General features: G+C 37.5%; 2 protein-coding genes across 3 annotated transcripts in view; one reads left to right on the top strand and one right to left on the bottom strand.

Moving 5' to 3' along the window:
- The window catches only part of LOC137140651 (T-lymphocyte surface antigen Ly-9-like), a 101,680-nt gene extending 92,282 nt beyond the window's left edge, over positions 1-9,398 (top strand). For both annotated transcript variants that reach the window (XM_067529092.1, XM_067529094.1), the window contains exons 6-8: positions 7,626-7,940; positions 8,035-8,307; positions 9,208-9,398. In XM_067529092.1, the coding sequence (XP_067385193.1) occupies positions 7,626-7,940; positions 8,035-8,307; positions 9,208-9,242 (623 nt within the window). In that variant the 3' untranslated portion in view covers positions 9,243-9,398. The remainder of the gene's footprint in view (positions 1-7,625; positions 7,941-8,034; positions 8,308-9,207) is intronic.
- The window catches only part of LOC137140653 (SLAM family member 9-like), a 60,379-nt gene that overhangs the window by 25,446 nt on the left and 21,381 nt on the right, over positions 1-13,552 (bottom strand). The window lies entirely within an intron of this gene.

Below are 13,552 nucleotides of genomic sequence, written 5' to 3' on the forward strand. Positions count from 1 at the left end.
CAGTAGCTTCACGCTGGAAGACACACAGCTTCAAAGCCGGGGGACACCTGCAGAAAGGGACAGAGAGAAGGGGACAGAGGAGGACAAAGACAACTACGGGAGAGAACACACAGAGTTAATGACATACAGTGGTGACAATTGCGGGATGAGAGGAGAGGAGAGATGGTCAAGAGGAGGAAAGGAGCTCAGTGCATTGGGGGGTGGGTCCCCCAGCAGTCTAAGCCTATGGCAGCATAACTATAACTAACTATATGCTTTATTAAAAAGGAAGGTTTTAAGCCTAGACTTAAAAGTAGAGAGAGTGTCTGCTTCCCGAATCTGAACTGGGAGCTGGTTCCACAGGAGAGGAGCTTGATAGCTAAAGGCTCTACCTCCCATTCTACTTTTGGAAATTCTGGGAACCACAAGTAGGCCTGCATTCTGAGAGCGAAGTGGTCTACTGGGATGATATGGTGCTATGAGGTCTTCTATATATGATGGAGCCTGACCATTCAGAGCTTTATATGTAAGAAGCAGGGTTTTAAATTCTATTCTACATTTAATGGGAAGCCAATGGAGAGAAGCTAGTGAAGGTGAAATATGATCTCTCTTGCTAGTTCCAGTCAGCACTCTTGCTGCAGCATTTTGGATTAATTGCAGGCTCTTTAGGGAGTTACTGGGGAATCCTGAAAGTAGGGAATTACAGTAGTCCAACCTAGAGGTAACAAATGCATGGACCAGTTTTTCGGCATCACTTTGAGACAGGATGCTCCTAATTTTGGCAATGTTCCGTAGGTGGAAGAAGGCTGTTCTAGAGATTTGTTTTATATGTGAGTTAAAGGATAGATCCTGATCAAAAATAACTCCAAGGTTCCTTGCAGTAGTACTGGAGGCCAGACTTATGCCATCTAGTGTGACAATATGGTTGGACATCATATCTCTGAGATTTTTGGGCCCAAATACTATGACTTCAGTTTTGTCTGAGTTTAAAAGTAAAAAATTGTGGGACATCCAGGCCTTGATGTCTTGTAGGCATGCTTGAAGCTTTATTAACTGATTATTTTCATCTGGTTCCATAGATAAATATAGCTGGGTATCATCAGCATAACATTGGAAATTTATGGAGTGTTTTCTAATAATGTTGCCTAAAGGAGACATATATAAAGTAAAAAGTATTGGTCCTAACACAGAGCCTTGTGGAACTCCATAGCTAACCTTTGTGTGCATGGAGGATTCATCATTAACATGAACAAATTGAAATCTATCAACCAGATAGGATTTAAACCAACCTAGTGCAGTTCCTGTAATTCCAATTTCATGTTCCAGTCTCTGTAATAAAATGTTGTGATCAATGGTATCAAATGCAGCACTAAGATCTAACAGAACAAGCATAGAGATGAGCCCATTATCTGAGGCCATGAGAAGATCGTTGGTGACTTTTACCAGTGCTGTTTCTGTACTATGATGAACTCTAAATCCTGACTGAAAGTCTTCATACAAATTATTCCTATGAAGGTGATCACATAATTGTTTTGCGACTACTTTTTCAATTATTTTAGAAATAAAGGGGAGATTAGATATTGGTCTGTAATTGGCTAAAACACCTGGGTCAAGACAGGGTTTTTTAAGTAATGGTTTAATTACAGCTACCTTATAGGCCTGTGGTACATAGCCTGTTTCTAAAGATAGATTGATGATATCTAATATGAACGTATCTATTAAGGGTAAAGCTTCCTTGAGCAGCTTAGTTGGAATAGGGTCTAGCAGACAGGTTGTTGGTTTAGATGAGGTAATAATTGAAGTTAGCTCAGAGAGATCTATGGGTAAAAAGCAGTCTAACAGGGAGTGGGGCCTTATCGATGACTCTAGCACTGTTGAACATGAAGATCTATCTGTAAATTTTGGGGGGAGGATCTGGTGAATTCGTTCTCTAATAGCTACAATTTTATTCATAAAGAAGCTCATGAAGTCATTGCTGCTCAAAGTTAAGGGAATAGTAGGCTCAACAGAACTATGGCTCTTAGTCAGCCTGGCTACAGTGCTGAACAGAAACTGGGGGTTGTTCTTATTTTCTTCTATTAATGATGAATAATATGCTGTTCTGGCATCACTGAGAGCTTTTTTGTACATTTTTAAACTATTTTTCCAGGCTAAATGAGATTCTTCTAACTTTCTGGAACGCCACTTCCTTTCTAACTTTCGTGTTTCCTGTTTTAAGTTGCGTGTTTGTGAACTATACCATGGAGATCGCCTCTGCTGGTTTACTGCCTTCTTTTTTAGAGGGGCAACACTATCGAGTATTGTACGTAGTGAGGCGGCAGAATTGTCAACAAGATAATCTACTTGTGCAGGAGTAACATTAAGGAGACTACTTTCCATTGTATTAACATATGGTGAAGCAAATGATGAAGAAATAATTTCTTTAAATTTGTTGACAGCTTTTTCACTTAAGCATCTGCTATAGTGGAATTTTTCCCTAACTGCTATATAGTCTGTTATTGTAAATTCAAATGTTATTAAAAAATGGTCAGACAGAAGAGAGTCGTGAGGAAATATGGTTAAATTATCCGCTTCAATTCCACACGTAAGGACAAGGTCTAACGTGTGACTAAAACAGTGAGTGGGTTTATTTACATTTTGGGAAAAACCAATTGAATCTAATAATGAATTAAACGTAGTGCTCAGGCAGTTACTGTCAGCATCTACATGAATGTTAAAGTCACCCACTATAATGACTTTATCTGTACTAAGCACTAAATCAGATAGAAAATCAGAAAATTCAATCAAAAACTCTGAATAAGGGACTGGAGGACGGTACACGATAACAAATAATAGTGGTTTTTGACTTTTCCAGTTTGGGTGTGAAAGGCTAAGAGTAAGACTCTCAAATGAGGTATAACTATGTTTAGGTCTAGGAATTATTGATAAGCTACAATGGAAGATTGCTGCAACTCCTCCACCTCGGCCTGTGCTTCTAGGAACATGATAATTAATATGACTTGGGGGGGTTGACTCATTTAAACTGACATATTCTTCCTGCTGCAACCAAGTTTCAGTGAGACAGAATAAATCGAATTGATGATCACTTATTAAGTCATTTACTAACAGAGATTTAGAAGAGAGAGATCTGATATTTAATAATCCACATTTAATAGTTTTGGGGTTTTGTTCTGTAAGAGGAGTAGTCTTAACTTTTATTAGGTTATTATGATTAACTCCTCTTGTTGTCATATTTACTTTATGTAATTTAGGTCGGGGAACAGACACAGTCTCTATAGGTATGTGGGAGTTGTGGGTTAAGTGGCCATTTATCATTTTTCACTATTTGTCTGCTTCTGTTTCCTTTACAAAGACTTTATATACATCTGAGATCAAAAAGAAAAAAAAATTAATCATCAAGGCAGCATCAATCTGTTAAAAATAAAATTTTCTAAATGGTAAATGGTCTGCACTTATATAGCACATTTCTATCTATTGGCACTCAAAGCTTCTTCTTCCCCCATTCACTCTCACAATCACACTCACAATCACACACCAATGGGGGAGCTGCTATGCAGCTGGCCAATGCTCGCCGTGAGCAACTAAGTTGGGATTTAGGGTCTTGCTCAAGTCACCATCACAATCACTCCTAGTCTACATTTTATAAAATAAATGGAGATTGAATGTGCAGACAGAGTAGAGTCTGTTGTGCTCTAACGTCACTGTATAAAACTGGTGTGTGATTTTTATTATCATTATATTATCAGACAATGCTGCTGGTCTCTTTTTCTCTTTTTCTGCCTGGTGAAGACAGTCGTGTTCTCCATCGGTCTGACTGTGATGGTGTCTGCTGTCAGCAGTGTCCATCTCATGGATACGTTCAAGAAGAACAAAAGAAGAACGAATGAACAAACAACAAATGAATAATTCAGTGTACAAAACAATATATGTTTTTTTATTTGCAGGTATTTGTGGTGCAGCTACTGTCAGAAACTGTGAGAAGAGGTGGTTCTAATGTTTTGGCCAGAATATTTAAAATGGATGCGGGGATCAAAACATTAGAACCACTTCTTCTTATAATGCTCTCCAGCTCGACTCCACCTCCCACTATGACCTCCATAATAAACACAGAGTAGAATTATCACCTTTCTGACAGTTTCAACCTAAAAACTCAGAAATTATAACATTGTAAAAGTAGAATTCATGGCAGCTCTTCTGTATTGGACTGTATTACATTATACAGGTGTACTTAATAAAGTGGTCAGTGAGTGTAGCTGTATGTGGCCAAATTAACAATGTAGTTGAAGTGATTAGTACAGTATGAACAGTATGTTTTGCAGATTTCATATTCATAACTAAACACACAAAATCCCTAATGTTGCTGACGTTTAGGAGGAAACACTCATTCAAGAACAATTGTCATCTAATATTTGGTTTGATGGTGTGAACTCATGTTCTGTAACGGACGCGAATTTCTACTCTCACTTATATTCAGGTCTGTGCAACTGTACCATGGACATAAAAAGGAAGATGGATGAAAAAATGTAGCAGTGAGACATATACAGAACATGTCAGTAACATTTCAGAACTGGTTAATTATGTTTTTACTTGTTCAATATATGTTGTTAAATTCAATAGAAGAATTTAATCTTTTTTTTAATATGTGACAAAGTGGCCATTTTGTCTTTTGCAAAAAGACAAAATGAGATTGAAGAGTCAGAGACAGAGGAGATACATTTTTTTCTTCACAAATGAAGCCTACATGAGATCACATGAGATGTTGTGAACTTTAGGACCATAGTCTTTGGAAAGAATCTTTATTTTCATGTGAACTGCAGGCAGATACATCTTTTTGTTACGTGCTGTACTTTTGGATCAAATACACAACCAGCATAATGAACAATACTGTAGGTCTATGAACTTTCTTTCACTTTGGTTTCCCTTTATGTTTTTATCTTGATACAGAATATTCAGCAATAACAAGATGTACTGAATAAAGTGTGAGGGCAGAAGAGGTTGGCTAAGCACAGAGAGCCACCTAGTGGTATAATGAACCTAAAACGGAACAAGAAAAAAATGTAACTTGACCAAATAAAGCCGCAACAAACAAACCTAGTTAACCAGAAGTAAACACACAAATTATTAATGAAGTGTTATTATGTATTCACCTTCTCTGAAACAGATTACAGAACTCTTGTTCATCATATTTAATGGATTTTTACAAATGTGTTCACAAATCTTTATCAACAGAGCCTGAAAAACAAGCATTAAAACTGAGTGGAAAGAGGAACTGTGGACAGAGAAGTTTAAGTCTTCACTTTGTCCCCCATCTCTCTAAAAGTTGGTGTGGTTATACCAAGAAGATCACATGACCAAGCTGTGAGGATGTTGTCAGAGTATAACATGAAACTTTGCACTGCAATTTGTAATTAGTGAAGCCACAGACTCTGTATAATGTCTTTCATTCTGGTACTCGGACTTCTGGTCTGCATACAGGTACAAGGTAAGACCAGAACTCTGCCTCTTACACACACTGTAACTTTAAAAGATACACAGCAGTTCTAACACAACACCACGACTGAAGTTTCATTTGGGTCTGGTTAACATGTACAGTGAGCTACTGAAAGAACACACAGAATTTAAATGAGTAAAAACCTGGACTAATACAATATAGTGTGTATTGAGTTATAACTTCAGTATATTTTTAACTTTTAGTAATATATTGATTCATTTTGTTTGTCTGTTTTCTACCTATAAATCAATATTGTCCAATGGGCTGAAATTTTAAATGGACATTTTCATCTAACAGGTGCAACACAGAAAACTAGTTCTTAGCTAGTGAACCAGTGTTGTTTTTTACTCCAAACTGCTTTCTCACAAATGTTTGAATTAATTACAGTTTAAATTCAGACACAAGATCTCAAGCAGAACTAAACTGATCCTAAAAAGGAATTTGAACAAAGGAGTTAATATGCTGATGTTACATCTGTGGTACTTCTCTAAATGTTTGGGTGATCTGACAGAAAAAGCAGACATGTAACTGTGCTGATCTCCTTTAGATGAGTAAAGAACATACGGGTAACCATAGGGTCAGTGGTTGATCCCCCGCCCCGGCTACATGTCGAAGTGTCTCTGGGCAAAACACTGAACCCCTAACAGCCCATTCCCCTCCCCAGCTGTGCAGTGCCGGTCCAAACCCGGTAGAAATTGGGGAGGGTTGTGTCAGGAAGGGCGTCCGGCGTAAAAACTGTGCCAAATCAACGGGCGGACAATGATCCACTGTGGCGACACTGAACTCACAGGACAAGCCGAAAAGACAAAAAAAAAAAAAAAGCTAAATGACTAACCTTAGTTTAGACTGTTTGCCTTTAAAAATAGATACAATAACATGTAATCCAGGAGAAAAGCAAGACATTTTCAATCTGAAAATCCCTTCACCAAAAAACTACAAATAAACACTAGATGACATTTGGCTATTTCAATCTAACATTTCCTATATAGATAAGAAACAAAATCATCCTAGTAAATAAAGTTGTAAGTAGAATAACATAATCTAAGTACTTCTCCTTCCCTCTTGGTACAGTCTGAGCCTCGTACAGTATAAGTTATTTAGGCCTGCTTTGGGCCTCAGTCCAACCTAGAGATGGGACATATGGCTTTTTAAGGGGAACTGACTCATGGGTCTATTGCTTTCCAAGACCCAACTTATTAAAAATGTCTATGTTCAAATCTAAGTTTTAGACCAGCTGTGAAACAATCAGAAAATAATTTTTTATTCGTCTGATTTACTGATTTTTCAGGGCAATGCCCCTCTGTGCGTCACTCACTTGACCACTGCTGCTCTTGCTCGCTGAGCAGGGAGGGAGGGGGCTACCTGAATCAAATATCTGCTGTCTGAATTAGTCTTTGCTATTAAATAATCTACAACACAGTGACAGTGGAGATTATGTTGCAGTACTGAGTGGAGGAATAGACACAACTATAACTGACCACAAGGTCACAGTTTGAAGGTAGGTTTAATAAAAGGTAGGGAGGGGCTATCTGAATCAAGTGTTTAGAGACAGCAACATATAAATGAAATGGATTGGATATAGTACGAGCAATGAATATTGGGCACCATGTACAAAGAACAGCTCTCAGGCAGGATGTAGATACTTCCTTCCAACCCAAGAGCAATTAACAAGAACAGAATAGTTCCTAAATGTACCGAATCGAGTCCTATGTTTTACTTGTATGACCAACATCCCTGGATAGGTAGAGCAGTAATTCAAGACAAAGAGAAACTATACAACTTAAATAAGAGTTTTTGACATTGAAATTACATAATTAATCAAATTCACATGCCTTACTGAATAATAGTGTATAATTGTGTATACAGCCATCACAACACACTATTTCAAATAGACACCTACAGTTTACAATAGTAATATACAGCATGTGAGTGTAAATTTAAATGGTGTTCTGCTATAAATATATATTATACAATTAAATCTTAAATGTCACAGGCATTTTTAATTCCTGACTCTAAAAATATACATACAAAAACATGACATTGTATGGCTACTAAACAAAATGTTAAATTATCAATAAATTTGTGATGATTATAAAAAAACATTTTAGACAAATATACGCATTTTTGTGACGTGTTTTTATATCTTTTTTCTTAGAGTCTGTGTCGGATGCTGTGTCTCATGTGTTTGTGCTGAAGGGAAACGACCTACTTCTAAATGTCAATCAAACATTTGAACTGAACGAAGAAACAGAATTTCAATGGAAATTTAATACAAAAATCAGGATTGCAAAATTAACTAATGAGAAAAAAGATACAATATTTGATCCATATAAGGGAAGGGCAGAGCTTTTTAAAGAAAATTACTCTTTGCTATTAAAAAATCTACAACAGAGTGACAGTGGAGATTATGCTGCAGTACTGAGTGAAGGAACAGAAACAACTATAACTGAACACAAGGTCACAGTTGAAGGTAGGTCTAGTAATTTTTTCATTATCCTTAATGAATATTAGAATCATGCTGTTTTAAAACTTTTCACACCTGGTCTTACTTGTTCTTCCTCCAGAGCCAGTGTCTCCAGTTAAATTGACAGTGATTTCCAGCAGCTCAGACCCCTGTAACATCACTGTGACCTGCAGTACAGTGGACTCTCTCATCACCAAGACCTATAGATGTGACAAACAAACCTGCTCTTATCAGGGAGGAGAGGAGGCCACAGCCAATTATGACTCTATTAATGTGACAGTGCAGGAAGGATTCATCATCTGTAACCATAGCAACCACGTGAGCTGGAAAAATGACACGATGGACATTAAAACTTACTGTGGTTCCAAGTCAGGTGAGATAAATGACATGTTTCTGCATCTGAAGTGACTGAAGGATTAGTTAGTCATTAAGGTTTAAAAAGTTCATATCAGTCTCTGGAGGCAGATTTGTTCAAGCCACAATGAGCAGAACCAAATAAAAACAAATATAACTTGTAAAACATTCAAACGTTAATTTGCTTCTATTGATCTAAAATGTCACATGTCACTTATTCTCTCAGTTTGTGTTAAAGACCTTGGTAGTGGTTGAATTATAATGTGGTGGTTCATATTTTCCCACTATAAATAGAAACTTGAATTTAATATTATTGTTTGATGTAGTTTTCAGCTTTTTACAGAGGAAAATATCCACTGTCTGCTCATGAATGTAGAGGTTTTCATTCAGCCTCTCAGTCTCTCCCTCTGCCAAGAAACAAGGTTGTTGTCTGAGAAGGTTCATAAACTAATGCTCATTGTCAGATGTTAATACTCATCAATAAGTCACCAAATACTGAGGGAGTCCTTATATTAACATTTTCCATCTGTTTAGACAACAAATGAATGTTTTTCTGCTTTGAAAAGCAGTTACTACATTACTAAAACTTACTAAAACTAAAGTTTCTCAAACTTTAGCATTTCATTTTCAGACATGTACTGTAAAATCTATTTAGAAACAAAATACAGTTTAGCTTTATACAGACATAAATACAGGTGGGATTGTGCTGTGAGATCTTTTTGGGGAGTTCATAACACAAACATGTTTTTGGAAATGTAGAAATCAGAGTTCTTAACATTACACTGTTTTATTCCCTGCAAGATTTTCTGCATTTTATAAAATAAATGTAGATTGAATGTGCAGACAGAGTAGAGTCTGTTTTGCTCTAATGTCACTGTCTGAAACTGTTGTGTGATTTTTATTATCATTATATTATCAGACAATGCTGCTGGTCTTTCTCTTTCTGCCTGGTGAAGACAGTCGTGTTCTCCATCGGTCTGACTGTGATGGTGTCTGCTGTCATCAGTGTCCATCTCATGGAGACGTTCAAGAAGAACAAAAGAAGAACGAATGAAGAAACAACACATGAACAAATCCAAATACAATAAAGAATAGTTTAAAAACAGAGAATATATGTTTTACTACTTGTAGGTAGTGTAGCTACTCTAACTTAAGGATGGACAATGATATCACACGTCAGATCATTTATGCTGAAACGGGTAAAACAAAAACCAGTGTATAGGGTGGTAAGGTGGCGGCTGTAGCTCAGGTGGTAAGGCAGTCGTCCACGGACCACAGGGTCAGTGTATGAGTGTATAGGGTGGTACTTTCTTAATTTCTTTACATTTTAACATGTGCAGCATAGCTACCAGTATATATAGTATATACTGTATATAAAGTGATTCTAAGTGACATTAAGTGATTAGTACAGTCTGTTTTGCAGATTTCATATTCGTTACTAAACACACAAAATCCCTAATATTTGAGCAAGTTTGATGACGTTTAAGAGGAAACGAAACTCTTATCTCATATTTTGTTTAATAGACTGAACTCATGTCTTGTAATGGTCTCAAATTTCTATACTCGCTTATAATCAGGTCTATGCAACTGTACCATGGACAATATTTTTCAATATTTTTGTCAAATGTCATGTTTTCTGACATTTATGAAGAAGTGGATATTACTGATTTTGGAAAAAGACAAAATAAAAACAGGAGATAAAAAAATGTCTTTGTTCTCATGTGAACTGCAGGCAGATCATGATGTATTGAATAAAACCCCGTGATGATAGAAGAAGTTGGGAAACTACAGAGAGCTACATAGTAGTAACATGAACCAAAAACTGGGCAAGTAAAAAATGAAACTTGACCTAATCAAGCTGCAACAAAGAAACTTATAGTTAACCATAAGTAAACAGATAATTTACATTTTTACATCTGAAGTGATTGACGCATTAGGTTCTTATAAGTATTTCAAAAGTTCAAATCAGTGTCTCTGGATGAAGCTTTTAATACATCTATACATTTATTTTCTATGCCAACAATTTTTTAGCATTTTTGAGAGGGCAGCTGTAGCCCAGTTGGTAAGGCCGTCCATGAACCGGAGGGTCGGTGGTTTGATCCCCGCTCCCGGCTACATGTCGAAGTGTCCTTGGGCAAGATACTGAACCCCAAGTTGCTCCATGTGGGTCCAGTGAGCACCTTGCATGGCAGCCACCACCATCTGTGTGTGAGTGTGTGGGTGAATGGGAATCAACATTGTAAAGCGCTTTGGATAAAAACATTATATAATTCAACTTTCAATTCAATTCAACTTTATTTATATAGCGCCAATTCACAACAAAGTCATCTCAGGGCACTTTACAGAATAAAGTCAAGATTATAAAGATATATAAAGAGAACCCAACAATTCCCCCTGGAGCAAGCCATAGGCAACAGTGGAGAGGAAAAACTCCCTTTAACGGAAGAAACCTCCAGCAGAACCAGGCTCAGGGTGGACGGCCATCTGCCTCGACCGGTTGGGGTGAGTGGAAAGGGGAGAGAGAAAAGAACAGAGCAACAAAAGCAACAACAAAACATCTGGCAGATTGGTAGGATCAGTAGCTTCACGCTGGAAGACACACAGCTTCAAAGCCGGGGGACACCTGCAGAAAGGGACAGAGAGAAGGGGACAGAGGAGGACAAAGACAACTACGGGAGAGAACACACAGAGTTAATGACATACAGTGGTGACAATTGCGGGATGAGAGGAGAGGAGAGATGGTCAAGAGGAGGAAAGGAGCTCAGTGCATTGGGGGGTGGGTCCCCCAGCAGTCTAAGCCTATGGCAGCATAACTATAACTAACTATATGCTTTATTAAAAAGGAAGGTTTTAAGCCTAGACTTAAAAGTAGAGAGAGTGTCTGCTTCCCGAATCTGAACTGGGAGCTGGTTCCACAGGAGAGGAGCTTGATAGCTAAAGGCTCTACCTCCCATTCTACTTTTGGAAATTCTGGGAACCACAAGTAGGCCTGCATTCTGAGAGCGAAGTGGTCTACTGGGATGATATGGTGCTATGAGGTCTTCTATATATGATGGAGCCTGACCATTCAGAGCTTTATATGTGAGAAGCAGGGTTTTAAATTCTATTCTACATTTAATGGGAAGCCAATGGAGAGAAGCTAGTGAAGGTGAAATATGATCTCTCTTGCTAGTTCCAGTCAGCACTCTTGCTGCAGCATTTTGGATTAATTGCAGGCTCTTTAGGGAGTTACTGGGGAATCCTGAAAGTAGGGAATTACAGTAGTCCAACCTAGAGGTAACAAATGCATGGACCAGTTTTTCGGCATCACTTTGAGACAGGATGCTCCTAATTTTGGCAATGTTCCGTAGGTGGAAGAAGGCTGTTCTAGAGATTTGTTTTATATGTGAGTTAAAGGATAGATCCTGATCAAAAATAACTCCAAGGTTCCTTGCAGTAGTACTGGAGGCCAGACTTATGCCATCTAGTGTGACAATATGGTTGGACATCATATCTCTGAGATTTTTGGGCCCAAATACTATGACTTCAGTTTTGTCTGAGTTTAAAAGTAAAAAATTGTGGGACATCCAGGCCTTGATGTCTTGTAGGCTTGAAGCTTTATTAACTGATTATTTTCATCTGGTTCCATAGATAAATATAGCTGGGTATCATCAGCATAACATTAGAAATTTATGGAGTGTTTTCTAATAATGTTGCCTAAAGGAGACATATATAAAGTAAAAAGTATTGGTCCTAACACAGAGCCTTGTGGAACTCCATAGCTAACCTTTGTGTGCATGGAGGATTCATCATTAACATGAACAAATTGAAATCTATCAACCAGATAGGATTTAAACCAACCTAGTGCAGTTCCTGTAATTCCAATTTCATGTTCCAGTCTCTGTAATAAAATGTTGTGATCAATGGTATCAAATGCAGCACTAAGATCTAACAGAACAAGCATAGAGATGAGCCCATTATTTGAGGCCATGAGAAGATCGTTGGTGACTTTTACCAGTGCTGTTTCTGTACTATGATGAACTCTAAATCCTGACTGAAAGTCTTCATACAAATTATTCCTATGAAGGTGATCACATAATTGTTTTGCGACTACTTTTTCAATTATTTTAGAAATAAAGGGGAGATTAGATATTGGTCTGTAATTGGCTAAAACACCTGGGTCAAGACAGGGTTTTTTAAGTAATGGTTTAATTACAGCTACCTTATAGGCCTGTGGTACATAGCCTGTTTCTAAAGATAGATTGATGATATCTAATATGAACGTATCTATTAAGGGTAAAGCTTCCTTGAGCAGCTTAGTTGGAATAGGGTCTAGCAGACAGGTTGTTGGTTTAGATGAGGTAATAATTGAAGTTAGCTCAGAGAGATCTATGGGTAAAAAGCAGTCTAACAGGGAGTGGGGCCTTATCGATGACTCTAGCACTGTTGAACATGAAGATCTATCTGTAAATTTTGGGGGGAGGATCTGGTGAATTCGTTCTCTAATAGCTACAATTTTATTCATAAAGAAGCTCATGAAGTCATTGCTGCTCAAAGTTAAGGGAATAGTAGGCTCAACAGAACTATGGCTCTTAGTCAGCCTGGCTACAGTGCTGAACAGAAACTGGGGGTTGTTCTTATTTTCTTCTATTAATGATGAATAATATGCTGTTCTGGCATCACTGAGAGCTTTTTTGTACATTTTTAAACTATTTTTCCAGGCTAAATGAGATTCTTCTAACTTTCTGGAACGCCACTTCCTTTCTAACTTTCGTGTTTCCTGTTTTAAGTTGCGTGTTTGTGAACTATACCATGGAGATCGCCTCTGCTGGTTTACTGCCTTCTTTTTTAGAGGGGCAACACTATCGAGTATTGTACGTAGTGAGGCGGCAGAATTGTCAACAAGATAATCTACTTGTGCAGGAGTAACATTAAGGAGACTACTTTCCATTGTATTAACATATGGTGAAGCAAATGATGAAGAAATAATTTCTTTAAATTTGTTGACAGCTTTTTCACTTAAGCATCTGCTATAGTGGAATTTTTCCCTAACTGCTATATAGTCTGTTATTGTAAATTCAAATGTTATTAAAAAATGGTCAGACAGAAGAGAGTCGTGAGGAAATATGGTTAAATTATCCGCTTCAATTCCACACGTAAGGACAAGGTCTAACGTGTGACTAAAACAGTGAGTGGGTTTATTTACATTTTGGGAAAAACCAATTGAATCTAATAATGAATTAAACGTAGTGCTCAGGCAGTTACTGTCAGCATCTACATGAATG

The sequence above is a fragment of the Channa argus genome, chromosome 14, assembly GCF_033026475.1.
Source record: "Channa argus isolate prfri chromosome 14, Channa argus male v1.0, whole genome shotgun sequence".
In the NCBI taxonomy this organism is placed as follows: domain Eukaryota; kingdom Metazoa; phylum Chordata; class Actinopteri; order Anabantiformes; family Channidae; genus Channa; species Channa argus.